Raw genomic sequence first — 15,826 nt, 5'->3', positions numbered from 1 at the left:
TATATATATATATATATGAGACCTCAAAGCCTGCCTCTGCAGTGACACACTTCCTCCCTCAAGGCCACACCTCCCACTAGTGCAACTCCCTTTGGAGTTCCTTTTCTTTCACACCGGCCACACTTAGTGACGTCAGTGTGAGGCAGCAGGCCAGTCTCTACCAACTTCCGTATTAGTTACTTTGTGTTTGCTCTGATCAGATTCTATGACCAAGTCAGTTTATGGAAGAGCTTCTTTGGGCTTACAGATCCAGAGGGATGGGGCTCCATTGTGGTAGGGAGGCATGGTCACAGTGGCAGGCATGGTCGCTCAAGCAGGAAGATGAGTGATCACACCTCTAGCTATGAATATGAAGTAGGCAGAGCAAACTGGAAGCACAATGAGACTATATAATCTCAAAACCTGCTTTTCTCTGGCCATCACATAACCCTAAATAATTCGGGATGTTTTAAGTAAAGTAAACCTATACCATCTAAATCTCCCCAAACTGCCTCCAACTGGAGACCCAAGTCAAGTATTCACATAGTCGAGCCTTATGGAGAACATTCTCATTCAAAGTACAAAAAAAAGTAAAACATAAAAAACACCTGCAGGTTTGGGGGCAGGATAGCTTCTGGGGAGGAAGGGATTCTTCTGACTCTAACAAGACATGACAGTTTACAAGAAGCTACTCAGAGCCCGGTGGTGGTGGCACACACCTTTAATCCTAGCACTCGGCAGGCAGAGGCAGTCAGATCTCTGTGAGTTTGAGGCCAGGCTGGTCTACAAGAGCTAGTTCCAGGACAGGCTCCAAAGCCACAGAGAAACCCTGTCTCGGGGGAAAAAGAAGCTACTCAGAAGCGCCACAATGCTTCTCATTTCATCAGCCGCCGAAGTCATGTCGAGACCTGTAAAGTCAATAAGGGAGTGTAAATCCAGCTGCAGACAAACACAATCTGTGCATTACACATCTGTGAAAACACATGTACGTTGATGTATAGAGTATGTCTACATATCTGATCACTGAGGGGCAATTGGGGAAAATGAAAAGTTAGCCTACATGCAAGAATAATTGATGATGGGCTGTGAATTCTAAGTTCATTAACTGTTTCTGGATGCTTAAAAGCAGATTTTGCAAAGCTGGGGATATAGTTCAGCTCTTAGAGTGGTTGCCATTCATGCATGAGACACAGCAAAATAAATAAATGTGGATGACAATATGGCTCAGCAGGTAAGGATACCTGCTACACAAACCTGACAACCTGTGTTTGATCCCTGGAACTCACATGGTGGAAGGAGAGAGCCATCTCCAAGCAAGCTGTCCTCTGACCACCACATACCCTAAATAAACGTGTTGTTTTGTTTGTTTGTTTGGTGGGAGGCTGTGTTTTAAGTAAAGTAAGCCTATTTTGCTGCCAGACAAAGGATTTTTGTAGTAATTGTTTGAATACGTGATATATTTTAACTTTTACTTTTCTCTCTTGACAGTGTCATCAGCAAGGTGGTGCCAGCCCCCGAGGCTAAGCCAGCCCCTTCTCTGAACAGACCTAAAACCCCACCTCCAGCCCCAGTCCCTGTTCCTGTGCGTGTGAGCCCTACTCCTCTGCCACCACCACTCCTTGCCCAGGCTACAGTGTGCCCAGCCCTGATGCCATCCCCAGCCCCTGCCCTCTCTGGATCAGGGAGTGCCAAAGCCCCAGTGCGGAGCGTGGTGACAGAGACAGTCAGCACTTACGTGGTACGTATGTTTCTACAACATTTAAGTAAATGCTAATTCTGTGATGTTGACTCTCACAGGAAGTACTCGATAAATGGAGAAGCATTTCCATTGCCTTTTTCTCAAAACTTACTTTACAAAGTTCACACTCAGCTACATAAATGATGTCAAATTGCTTTTATGTTGATTTGAAACATGGCTGTATACCTAAATATAAGAAAATCAGTATATACTCTGTTATTTAAATTCATCAGTGAATTCTTACTAGAGTGAGTAAATTAGTGACTGGAGTATAATTTATGTAATAGACATAGATCTGATGGTGTTATAAGGAGGTCGCTTGTTTGTTCACGGCTGCTCAGTCCCAAAATAATCACATAGAAACTGTATTATTTGCAATACTGTTTGGCCAATAGCTTAAGCGTATTTCTGGTAACTCGTATCTTAAATTAACCTATCTCCATTAATCTGTGTATCAGCATGAGGCTGTGGATTACTAGGTAAAGTTCTGGTGTCTATCTCCAGCAAGGCTACATGGCTTTTGACTCTGCCTTCTTTCGCCCAGCATTCAGTTTAGTTTTCCCGTCCTACCTCTGTTCTGCCCTGCTTAGGCCTAAGACAGTTTATTAACCAATCATATTCACAGCATACAGAGGGGAATCCCACACCATTATGGGCCAGCTATGTTTCTTAATTATATCACTAATTAGTTATTGTACTTTATTTGGTGAGATCTAGCATATGTTAGAACTTAACATTTTAAATAGAAATGAACCATTAGACCAGATTATTTTCTGAGATTCAAGTGTATTTTTTTTTATTATTAGACCTACCAAATATGGGCTAGAGACATAGCTCAGTGGTAGAAAGCTTCCCTAGCATGTACAGGGGCCTGAGTTTAACTCCTAATATTGAAGATAGATAGATAAATGGCATTCCATCATATCGAATGACTCCACGTTGTTCTGGAACTGCACTTAGATGTTTTCCCCATAGTTAATATAATCAGATCTTATTCTAACCCCAAATGAAGTATTTATAAAGGCATGCTCTCAAAGCATAGTGAATAGACACACACAAGCACACAACAAAATGTTTCGTAAATGGAGACATTGATGCTTTTGAATGACAAACTCTTTTCTGTTGTGTTAGCCTAACCTTGTAAAGAAATGAATGACTGGCAAGTGGCAGCACAGGACTGGTGCTATTTGTTAAGAGATATCTAACCATGTGTTACATAGGGGAGTTTGGAAAGAAACAAATCATTAAGTATGTGAGACGCTTTAAGGACACAAAGCAGTATTTAAAAAAAAATCCTGAATGCACTCAGATAGTGCGTAGGCAGGGAAAATTAGTAATTGGCAATAATAAATGATCATATTTATCTATTATATATAATAAAAATAATAAATTGGCAATTCAAGACAGAAGATGTGATACAAAAACCTGTGAGGAATAAATTGGTCCATCAAAGGATCAATCGAGGGGTCTAATTGAGGCGTCACCCCCAGGTGAGCTGGTCAGGAAAGAGTTTATACTTAATCTCTTCATCCTCCATTTGTTTATCTCTAATTAAGGGATTTGTATTAGACGCATTAATCTCTGTAGTCTTGTCTGGCTCTAAAGATTGTGGCTCTCCAGTAGACATTTGAACTGACTCCACAGAAGTGTCATGAACTGGGATAGAGCCCAAAACGTCTCCTAGTCTAAATAGATACTTATTAGGACACAGAGAGACTCTGTCACTACCTGTTAGTATGATGTTGACAGTGAAATTCTTGTAGCTCCTCTTCCCCCATTTCTAACCTATCCAAAGATGGTTTACAATGATTAAATAAAGTCATGTTTGAAAGAACTCTATACCCTAGAAAGTATTGGGTGTAACTCAGAGTCACAACCCGCTAATGTCAAGAAAGGTCAGCCAGCAGCAAGACTGGCCATGCATGGTCGCTTCAGTCACTGGACACTCAGTGCCTGGTGACTACTGGTTCTTTCCCCATGGTGCAGTTTTCCCCAAGTGAGGGCCAGCAGTCAGAGGCAGCTTCCTCCACATTCCTGTAGAAAGGGTTCAGGTCAGTGTAGTTTGCCTTTGTAGAGACTTTCAAAACTAGTAGGCCTTATAGTAAGCCCACACGTACAGAGGAGTATATCCACTTTTGATAACCCTCACAAGGACACCACTTTCTCCCACATGTTAGTCAGTGTAGTACTTAGCAGCATAGGAGGAGGCCACCTTGAAAATACACAGTGAGATCATGTTGTCTTGCTATGAGGACATTTAAAAGGGAGCTTGACCCAGCGCTCTTTTATAGTATCCATGCAGAATTGGTTTCAATAATACAACATCTGAGAAAGTCATAAAGTTAGGGACACTTACTGTTGAGAACAAAGTCAGAACTCTAGGACATGCAGTCTTTGGAGCATAATAATAATTAAGTATGTAGTTCTTTAGTTGATTGTACTTTTCTAAAATGTCATAAAGGGAATGGAAAGTTACTTAGTAACAGCTCTTTTATATCCTTGATCTTATCACCTAGTTCAGGAGAAGGGTTTGGCTAATAAGTAATGAGGGAATACATGCATGTTTGACTGTATGTGCTAATTCCATGCTATGAACGTGGCTGAAAAAATATGTAAAACTGAGCACTTTCAAAAATATCAGTTGTTACTGGCAGGAAGACTCATAAAGAGTTTATGAGATTATAGGAATTTCTTAGATGAAGCCAAATGTAGGTCATGTTATGGTTTTTAAAGCTGATTCTAGAATGCTTTGTTTTTAAAAACTTTACAGCACAGTTTAGAGTACACATTAGAAATATGTTACTATATCCAGCTGTGGCAGACACACTAGAAATCCCACCACTCAGGAGCTTGAGGCAGAGATTGGAGTTCAAGGCCAGCCTGGACTATATAATGACTGCCAAGCCAGCCTGAGCTTGTGAGACCTGCCTCAAAAAGAAGGAAGGAGGGAGGAAGTAGGGAGTGTGTGAGAAAGGGAGGGGAGTAGGGAGAAAGTGTGAGAGGGCCTGAGGAAAGAGAGAGAGGTAGTAAAAGGGAGGGGGAAGAAAGCATATTGGGATGGAGGGAGACAGGGAGTGGGAGAGGGAGGAAGGGGAGAAGCCATTGTTGAACAGCAGCTAATCTACCATATTTCCAGCTCGTAGTTTGCTGTGTTTATAGTATACAGCGGCATTCTTATCTGGCGTCTTCTGGTTCTTTTTCTGCACACCATCTGTTTTTGCTCCTCCACGTTAACATCAGATCCGCGATGAGTGGGGCAATCAGATCTGGATCTGTCCAGGGTGCAACAAGCCTGATGATGGAAGTCCTATGATCGGCTGTGACGGCTGTGACGACTGGTACCACTGGTGAGTGCCCCCCCAGTACCCCAGATGCTCAGACAGCACAACAGAGCATGCCTGAACAGGGATCCTAGCCAGCTAGTGTCTTTAGACCAGTTGAGCTACTCTCCTGAGGACAGTCAAATGGAGCCCACACGGTGAAATAACTGGAAAGTTAATTGTGCTTATTTTACAGAACCTAGAGTGTGAAGATTTTGCTTCATTTGTAAACCCTTTCCTACTAAAATAAGTAAGAACTTAGGCGTTGGGTGAGAGCTGCAGCACCTGACTGGCTGTGCTTGAGAGCAGACTCAAAGACAGCTTGTTTGTTTCTGAAGTCTCAGCTTTTCCCGTCTGAAGATGTTCAGCCAAAATGTGCTCAGCCTTATTTCATTCTTAAAGTACCCATTTAGCCATGATGTTTGCTGTCTGTACAATAACAACAGAGCCAGGTATAATGGAGTTCTGGTAGTCTCAGCGCTGAATGCTGAGACCAAGGATCCTTGGTTACATGGTAAGTCTGAGGTCAGTCCGGGTTACCTGAGATTCTGTCTCACCGCTTGCCCCTTTTCCCAAATTAAAACATAAAAGTGAAGCCGTTGCATTATACTCTTCCTGACTGAAAGGACAAAAAACTTGTGATTTCCCCATAGGTCCTATGCAGGGACATTGTATAATAAGATAACCCAGACACCCAACATTAGTGCTCTGTAAATTAGATCCTTAGGCTGATTTCTGGTACATGCATCATTTTTTACATTTATTTTTATTGTGGGAATGGAGCATGCTATATTGGTATGCACATCATTTTACCACATTCATGTGAAGGTTAGAAAATAACTATTTTTTTTTTTTTGAGACAGGGTTTCTCTGTAACTTTGGAACCTCTTTTGGAACTCTGTTTATAGACCAGGCTGGCCTTGAACTCACTAAGATCTGTCTACCTTTGTCTCCCAAGTGCTCGGATTAAAGGTGTTCGCTACCACCATCTGGCCAGAGAACAACTTTAAAAAGCCAGTTCTCTGCTTTCAAATCCACCGCATGACTTGGAAGACCACGTCATCAGGCATAGTAGCCAATGCTTAGCCATATCACCGTTCCTTTTTAAAAAAAAAACAAAAAACTTAAAGCATTGAAAAAGGAGTGATGGACTTACCTCAGTTGGTAGAGTGCTTGCTTGGCATTTTGGAGGGGTTGGGTTCCATCCCGGAGAACAAGGGCAGTATTGACTGTACCAGGAACAGCGTTGCTTTTGAAAACATGGCAGTAGGGGCTGGAGAGATGGCTCAGAGGTTAAGAGCACTGACTGCCCTTCCAGGGGACATAGGTTCAATTCCCAGCGCCCACATGGTAATTAACAATTGCAGCTCCAAAATTTGACACCCTCACACAGACATGCATGCAGGCAAAATACCAATGCATAGAAAATGAAAATAAATTATAAAAACAAAAACACATGGCAGTGAGTGAAGAGACGGCTCATTAGTTATGAGCTCCAACTGCTTCTCCTGGGAAACTCCCAACATCCTCATGTTGACTCACTGTGGTCTGCAGTTCCTTTCACAGGGGATCCAACACCCTCTTCCCGCCTCTGCCAGCACCAGGCACACAAATGATACACAGGGAATATACTCAAACACATAACACAAAAATAAAAACTTTGTAAAGTTCTGTGGGGGTTGCAGGGGAGAGCATGGTATAGCTTGCAGACCTTGCCTCAGAAAAAGAAAATCATGAGCGCAGAGCCGTGGTGGCATGCGTCTTTAATCCCAGCACTCAGGAAGCCAGCCTGAGTTAGTTCCCAGGACAGCCAGGGCTATGCAGAAAAACCTGTCCCAAAAAAACAAAAAAGAAAGAAAATCGTAAGAAACTTACCTGAACTTTTGATGTCTAGGCCCTGTGTGGGATTAATGGCGGCTCCTCCGGAAGAGATGCAGTGGTTCTGCTCCAAGTGTGCCAAGATAAAGAAAGACAAGAAGCACAAGAAGAGGAAGCACCGTGCGCACTGACATCAGCATGGGCAGGACTGCTGCCCCGCACCGGGTCCGGGCTGGGCCGGTTCTGCCATTCTGTCTCCCCCAGGCCCTGTGGACAGTGCGTCCTGGTGGAGCAAGGACAAGAATATACCATCATTCTGGACGCTCCTTCTGAAGCACATGGACCTGAGCTCCCAGGGCGTGTGACTGAAGAAAAACTCTAGTAGAGGCGTGGCTGAGGCTCGCACTGCCATCTGCCTATTACCAGTGACAAGTATTAATAAAGACACCACACATCTCCCCCCCACCCCCGATTCCCTTTCGTCTCTCCAGAACCTTTTATTACGGTGTTAGATGAGAAGGTAATGTACAAATGCCTTGATTGTAACTGAAGGATGCATCGTTAGCTATAGTTCCCAAGCCCTCTCCCTCACAGAGATAATCATAAGGAAAGAACGCCCCAGTCAGAGGACTGGTAAATATTTTTGTGATGAGAATATATGAAATTCCCCCACCTTACCCCACTTTTATTACTAACATGTAAAATGTTCAGGCTTTTGTGAGATACCTTATATTTTTTAAGAAAAAGGTTTCTATCATGTCCTGTTCGCCTCTGTGCAAATTATTTTCCTTTAACCTATTTTATAACTTGGTTGTGTTTGAATCCTGCTCTCTGTAACCTGCTGGAGGCTCTTCTCCCCACCGCGTGTACATTCATCAACTTGTATAAAACTCTTGATACTAAGAAAAATGTCCCCTTACTGTAAATAATAAATATTTATGAAGTAGTTATTTTTAAAATTTTTTTTATCGTGTTTAATTCTGGTTTTCTCTGGAATCCACTGTGATTTCAGCCATGTCTGTAATTGCTGCTGTACACAGGCCAAGAGGATAGAGAGAAAGACCCAGATCCCTCCCCAAATGCAATGCCCACAACATGGTAGGGAAAGGGCACTCGCAGTCGGAGGGAACAAGGCAATTGAAATCTAGAGTTGATGCTTTGAAATTGTTTTGTTTGTTATATATTTTCTGTAAATTTTTCTCACTTTTACTAAAAGGACATATAGTTTCCACAAAAGTAAAAAAAAGAAAAAAGAAAAATACTGTAGCATTTTGTGTTTATATTGTTTTATTTCTACAGGTTTGTTCATGGATGTTGTGCTTTAAGGTTGAAATGAAGTATATTATGAATTTTTTTAAGAAAACTCATCAAATTTCAGGGTATCACAAAACTTTATTATATTACTATACTACCCACTATTTATTATATGTTATAGATATCTGAAACATAAACCAAATATTTTATTTTTAATGTAAAAAACATCAAATTTAACTTTATTAGCATATTTTAGTGACTTTGGAATAACTGTGGACTTTTACTTGATTTTGAACTAATCCCAATTTGGGCTTGTGTGAAGGCTATCTTGAATGTTAGAATGTGGGATTTGAACCTAATATAAAATATATGAATAGAAATGTGATTTTTTTTTACTGCCATCTCAATGGATATTAGCATTATAATTAGTCCTATGTGGTTTCAGAAATGTGGTTCTCTGCCGTGATGTTCAAATGCAGACCAGTGGGAATGGACTCGACCTGAGAAGAGTGCTGAAGTCACTGCTCTCTTTATTCTAGAAGCCAGAAGTTTTCTTCCCCTGCCTCCCAAAAAGTATCTATGTTGAGATGTGTGTGTCTTTTTTGTTTGTTTGTTTGTTTGTTTGTTTGTTTCATTTAGTAGAGATCATCCTAAATACTTTATACAATATTTTCACATGCACAAATATACCCACTAGTGCTTTTTGGAGAGGGATGAAGGGTGGGGGAAGTGCAAAATAAAGATTATTGGCTGTTTCGTAGTTTGCTTTTCCATCTTCTTTATTTAGGAATTAGTTCCCTGAGGCATGGTCAGTGGATCTGAAGTTGCCACGTCTAAATGAGCAGGCTGCACTCCTAAAGTAAGAAAGGAGGTGCCTATATAGAACTTTCCCCCTTCCTCCTGTCTGAGAGTCTCCAGCCCACGAGACATTTAAGGAATTTCAATCAATTTGTTGTCCCTTGCTATTTCATGGTTGCTTTCCTAAATCCAGTTCATGATTTTATAAATGGTCTTTGCAATAATAAAACCAAAGAATCATTTTCAGGGGGCTGGATGGCTCAGGGATTAGTAATGGGACACAGAGCCTTTCACCTCTAGGTCAGTGAGTCGAATCCAGTCTAGGTCACTAGAAACCAAAAGTTGTCCCCATCTTAGGACTGTTCAGTGGCCTGTGCAAAATGAACGGTAGTTGCAGTCTCCACTGCACAGCTGTTTGTGACACCGGCCAGAGGAAGTTCAAGAAACTGCAAAGAAGTGTGGGTTAGAAAATAGAACATCGATGTTACAAAGAAAAGTTAGGAAGTTGGTCAGAATCATTCTCCACAAGGGAATATGTCAGGGGAGGGAGGGAGGGAGGGAGGGAGGGAGAAAGAAAGAACACAAATTATAAACACAGATAGAAAAAAAGAACGGAGACTGCTTTCCTTAATGATGGCACGGAAAATGAGTCTGGCTTAGTAGAGGAGGGTGACAGTCAGGGTAGGGAACTACAGTAAGTTCTAGAAAAAGAGGAAAGACTGGGGAGATGTCTCAGTGAGTAAGTGCTTGCTGGACAAGCATGAGGACCCGAATCGTCCCCAACACACAGAAAAGCTGGGCACGAGAATGTTCACCTACAACCCAGCTTTGGAGGCAGAAAGATACATTTCTGGGACTTGGTGGCCAGCCTGTCTAGCCAAAATGGCAAACTCCAGGTTCAGTAAAAGACCTTACCTCAAAAATAGAGTGCTGGAGAGATGCATCAATAGTTAAGTGCTCTTTCTGCTCTATTAGAGGATCAAAGTCCAGATCTAGCACCGTTCCAGGATGCTCAGTGCCTGGAACTCCAGGGCTGCCTTCTGTCCTCCATGGCGTCAGCACACAGATTTGCACATGTGGATACACCTAAGGTTTACCTGTTGGCTTTTTGTTGTTTAGGTTTTGATTTTTCTTTTTTCTTCTTTTGTTTTTTTGAGAAAGGGTTTTCTCTTTGTAGCCTTGGCTGGCCTAGAACTCACTTTGTAGACCAGGCTGGCCTCAAACTCACAGAGATCTGCCTACCTCTGCCTCCCCGGTGCTGGGATTAAAGGCATACACCACCATTATCCAGTGATTTTTTTTTTGGGGGGGGGTCATTCTAGATGAGGTTTCTCTGTATAGCCCTGGCTATTCCGAAACTCACTCTGTAGACCAGACTGACCTTGAGCTAAGAGATCTGCCTGCTTCTGCCTCCCAAGTGCTAGGATTAAGGTCATCTACTTCTGTGCCTGATTATGTCTCTTAACAACAATAAGAAACAGGATGGAGAGCAATAGAGAAAGATAGCTCTGGCTTCCACAAGTGCACACACTGGCAAGTGTGACTGCGCATACGTGCACTACACTCGCAGTAAAAGTGGAGGTTAGCTCTGCAAAGCGAAGGGACTCAGCTGCAGGAATTGCGGGTTGTAACAGAATTTGAAGCAAAGGAATGAAGTATTTCTCATTTGGAAGGTTGGAAGTTTCCAACTGTAAGTAAAGCAGCAACCTGCTTTCCCTTTATCCCACGCCATCATCTGAACAGCATCCGTACTTTCTAACAAGAAGGTAGACAAAGTACTTACCCTACCAGTGTTTTTATAGGAGACGGTATCCAGGAAACAGATACACAGGAAACTGAGCTGCTCGTATGGTGCGATAATCCGCCGGCGGCGACTAGGGTAGCTGGCAAAGCTCCTTCTCTGTGGCCAACAAGGTATTTGTCTTCGTAAGGCATCTGCCACTAAATACAGAGAGGATCTTTATCCTCTGGCTGATGTGTGATTCCAAACCTGGAGAAGATCGGGGGCTATCGGAATATTCTTACCATGGGGCTTTTACAGAGATAAAAATATAGTGCATTACTCAACAGTTACCCAAACCACCTCTGTTCTCCCCTCAATAGGATGATTAAACAAAAACCTACCAAATTAAAGTATAAAATGAACATTGAGATAGGGAATCCTTGCCACAGAGAACACTAACCAATGAAGTTCACTGAGGGGACAGTTCTCAATACAAATACTTTTATAGCCAGTCTCTTCCCATCCTTGCTGTTCTCTCAAAGTTTAGAAGTAGATTAGTTACCTGGACTGAAGAATGAAGGAATGTCTTGTTTGTACAGCAGTACCAGTCATTTCTGTTAGAAATTGTTTCTTTGGGACACTTACATTCATCTCTGTAATGTCTAGAGACCATTACTCCATATGTTCAGGCACTGAAACTAGAACATTCCAGAAGCTGGACAGCTTATCCTTCTCAGTGCAACATTTTTGGCCTGGGAAGATAGGTCAGTGGTAAGAACTCTTGCTGTGAAATTAAGAGGACCTGAGTTCAAATCTTTAGAACTTTGTAAAAGTCTTGCATGGATGTGTATACCTGTAACCCCAGTGAGGGGCATGGACAGAGGCAGGGAGATCCCCAGAAGTTACTGGATGGCGAGCATAGCCAAAAGAGCAAGCCACATCAATGTCCTCCTCGGTCCTTTACACTGGTGTGCAGGCATGCACACACACACCAAAAGGAAAAAGAAAGAAAAAGAAATCAATCGTTTTTGCCAAGAACGTGGGTATAGGAGAGCATGTGCTTGGCATGGGCAAAGCCCTGGATTCAAAACCTGGCACCAAAAGAAATAAAGAGCACATATATGAGTTATTAGAATAACTGCTGTTGGCTGGTGACATGACCATGGAGGAAAAGCAGTGACTGCTAGCTAGTTTTCCATCTCTGCTGGACAAATGAGGTTTTCAGTGTTCACAGAGCAGGACCTGACTCATTCGTCCACTGCGCATTTGAGGGCAGCTTTCACAGAAAGCGAGGCGCTATCACAGCCAAGTATATCTCGTGGGTATGGCTGGCTTCTGTTGTTCCTCCATCTGCACTCTCCTCTGATTTTGCACTGCTTCCCTCATTGTTCTGTGAGGAAAAAATGGTTATGTCAGGGACCGGAAAACTGGTAGTTAAGAGGGCATAGTGCTATTGCAGGGGACCAAGTTTGCGTTCCAGCACCCACATGGAGCTTCTTGGAATTGCTTTTAACTGCGGCTCCAGAGGGATTCAGTGCTTCTGTTCCTCTGGGAGCAGTTGTACTTAAAATACACGTTCCCACACACAGACACTCAAATATACACATAATTAAGAATAAATAGTAGAAACCAGGCATAGTGGAGCACACCTTTAATCCCAGCACTCCAGAGGCAGAGGCAGGCGGACTTCTGTGAGTTCAGAAACGTCTTGGTCTACATAGTGAGTTCCTTGCAGCCAGGGCTATGTAGAAAAACCCTGTCTCAAAGAATAAATTTTAAATTTCTTTTTAAATGACTGCATAATTTGGATGTGTTGGCATTTACTTATAATTCCAGTACTCCAAAGGCTGAGGCAGGAGAATAGAGATTTGAGACCAGCCTGGGGTGGCATAAAAAGGAAAAACAGACACACACACCCCCAAAAGAGGGGAGTGTATTTCACCAAATTGTAAGTGTATGTGTTCTTCTTCTACTTTCTAGTTAGGGTCTCTAGCTCAGTCTGAGCTCAAACTTCCTCTGCCTGAAAACAGTTTGGAACTTCTGATCCTCCTGCCTCCGCCTCCTGAGTATTTACAGGCCTGTGCCACTGTGCCCAAATAATGTAGTGCTGGAGTCTGTACCTGGGGCTTCACACATCCTAGGCAAGAGCTCTTCCACTGACCTTCTGTTCTAGCCTTCTGCTCACACTTTTCTATGACTGATTTCTCTACTGCCTTAGACAAGCCAGAACAACATATAACGATCATAACACACAGACAGATGACAGACAGACAGACGGACGGACAGACAGATAGATGGACGATTTAAAAGCTCAGCAAATGCTTGCATGAGCAGTCCAAAGGGCTAACTGTAGGTGCTGCATGAAAAATACAAAGGTACAGGTACATATGAAATATAAAGGTACCTATTCAGCAAGATATAAATATGCTAAGTTTTCGCGACAAGCGCCTTTTGAAAGTTTTCTATTACATGTAGCAATGTGTATGTGTGTTGGCTTGTGCACACCGTGGCACACCTGTGTGGGTGAGAGGGTGACTTTGGGAATTCATGAGGATCCTGGAGATTGAGCTTGGGTCCTCACCAGACTCTTCAGCAGTTTACCTGCTGAGCAATCTCAGCTGTTCCATCCCTAGTCCTGAGCAGCGGCTTCCTGCTGTGAACCTGGAAGCTCACTGATGCTTCCTTAACCTTTTGAAGCCATGGAAGCTCACTGATGCTTCCTTAACCTTTTGAAGCCATCTGTTTGGTCTTGGTCTTGCAGGGGCAGGGGGCGTTTGTTTGTTTTGTTTCATTTTTCTGGGTTTTGCTGTTGTCGCTTTGATTCATGAAAATATCCCGATGCGGAGTACCCTAAGCAAAACAGCACAACCCTGAAGAAAGCTGTTTTTGGTCCTGAGCCAGTCAACCATTGCCAGTTTAACAGGTTTGATGGTAGTTTGCTTAGTACTAATCAGCCTGGGTAGAGCCATAGCAGAACTTCCTAGAGGAGTTCAGTGTCCGTCTACATGACCAACTTACTGTTTCTTACTCTAAAGCGGTGATTAAACTTTGCTCTTGCTGGCTTGTAAAAGTTAATTTCTTTGAGACTGAATTTCTAGGCACTCAATTCCTCATCTCCATTCCATTTTTGTCTGCTTACTCACTTGCTTTAGCTGCTGAGGTTGGGTCCTGCCCTGTAGCCTAAGCTAGCCACAGACTCCTGCTCCTCCTCGCTCCACCTCTTGGGAGCAAGGCTCACAGGCTCGCCACATCCAGCAACTCCCATAATTATGGCAGGTTTATTGGCAATGTTCACAAAATTCAGTGCTTCACAGAAAATGTCCTTGCCCTTAGCCACTTCTGTATGTTTCTTTAAGAAAAAGTTCGTCATCCCTCTGGGAAAGGGCACATCACATACTGTGAGAATTCAAAGAACCCACGCCCATTGCTGTGAGGGGCTACACAGGCAAGATGGCCGAAGGGCATTCGTGCTCAAAACTGGGTGCAGGGGCCTGGGAGATCCACCTGCTTGAGGCACCTGTGGTCAAGCCTGATCCTAGGGACACACATGGGGGAAGAAGAGAACCAACTCCATCCCCACCTCACCCCCCCCCAAATAAATCAAAACATAAAAAAGAGAAAAATTATGCCTAAAGGCAGAAGTTTATGGAAAAGTGAAAAGCTGCAGGAGAGTGGATATGAAGGTGCTGCAGGAGCCAGACACACCCAGCAGATAAATTCGACTGTTACCGCCTTGTGGGCTAAAAGTTTGGTTTGGTGTGTGTTGGGGTGGTGGGGTGAGCTCAGATTTGTGCACATGAAGCAACATACTCTAGCACCAAACAAGTGTGTATGTGTGTGTGTGTTAATATACACATGTGTGTGCATGTGCACCCATCCAAACACACAAATGAGAAGGTCATACTAAGAGTGTAAGCTTTTTAAAAAGTGTGAAATGTGGGGCTGGAGAGATGGCTCAGTGGTTAAGAGCATTGCCTGCTCTTCCAAAGGTCCTGAGTTCAATTCCCAGCAACCACATGGTGGCTCACAGACATCTGTAATGAGATCTGGTGCCCTCTTCTGGCCTGCACGCAGGCAAAATATTGTATGCATAATAAATAAATAAATATTTTTTTAAAAGTGCGAAACATAAGAGCTACCACTTACTGCTTGTTGGCTGCAAAGCCACACATGGACTGCACAAGGACTAAAGATGTGGCTCAGTTAGTGGCTTGTTTGCCTAACGTGCCCTGGGTTCAGTTCCTAGCTTATACTAACCATGGGTAACGTTGCTGGACTATAATCCCAGCATTTGGGAGGTAGAAACAGGAGATTCAAGTGTTCAAGATCATCCTTACTTACTTGAATTAAAGAATTCAAGAGCAGTCTGCCCAAGAAATGACTATTCTCCCAACATAACCTTAAGTTAATTAATTGAAAAAAAGATGAAAACAAACAAACCTGAGCAGTGGTGGCAGACACCTTTAATCCCAGAACTAGGGAGGCAGAGACAAGTGGATCTCTGAGTTTGCGGCCAGCCTGGTCTACAGAGGAACTTCTAGGCTAGCCAGAACTATACAGAGAAACTCTATCTTGGAGAAGAAAAGAATGTGGTTGATCATATGTAGTGGCACATGCCTGTAATCCCAGCACTCATGAGACACAGCCTCAATCAATAAGAAAGTGCCTTTAGCTGGGTGGTGGTGGTGGTGCGTACCTTTAATTCCAGCAGTCTGGAGGCAGAGGCACACAAATCTTTGTGAGTTCAAGGCCAGCTTGGTCTACAGAGTGAATTTCAGGACAGTCTCCAAAGCTACACAGAGAAACCCTGTCTCGAAAAACAAAAAACAAACAAAAAAAACTGTCAACACAAGATGCTTCAAGGAACATATTTGAAGCTAGATACGGTGGATCATACCACTAGTCCCAACACATGCATGAGCAGGACCACAGCACTGATGTTACTATGCAACAAGCCAAGCAAGTCGCAGTGGCACTCAGAAGTCAGAAACAGGAGAACCATGAGTTCAAGGTCAATAAAGCTACGTCATGAGAATTTACCACACAGGAACACCACCACCACCACCACCACCACCACCACCACCACCACCACCACCACCACCACCACCACCAGGAAGTCATTGTGCCTTGTTTTCTAGTCAACACAGTTACAAAGAGCTGGGCCATCGAATCTCAGAAGGATAGCTATAGTTGGCT

General features: G+C 43.1%; 1 protein-coding gene across 1 annotated transcript in view; it reads left to right on the top strand.

The window, feature by feature from the left end:
• Nucleotides 1–8,869, top strand: part of Taf3 (TATA-box binding protein associated factor 3) — a 152,724-nt gene extending 143,855 nt beyond the window's left edge. The window contains exons 5-7 of the mRNA XM_005354881.2: nt 1,468–1,717; nt 4,958–5,064; nt 6,932–8,869. Coding sequence (XP_005354938.1) covers nt 1,468–1,717; nt 4,958–5,064; nt 6,932–7,046 — 472 coding nt within the window. The 3' untranslated portion in view covers nt 7,047–8,869. The remainder of the gene's footprint in view (nt 1–1,467; nt 1,718–4,957; nt 5,065–6,931) is intronic.
• The last annotated feature ends 6,957 nt before the right edge of the window (nt 8,870–15,826 follow it).

This window comes from Microtus ochrogaster, chromosome 16, assembly GCF_000317375.1.
Source record: "Microtus ochrogaster isolate Prairie Vole_2 chromosome 16, MicOch1.0, whole genome shotgun sequence".
Classification (NCBI taxonomy): domain Eukaryota; kingdom Metazoa; phylum Chordata; class Mammalia; order Rodentia; family Cricetidae; genus Microtus; species Microtus ochrogaster.
Note: the sequence above shows the minus strand (reverse complement) of the source record. Positions and strands in the feature narration are given on the sequence as shown.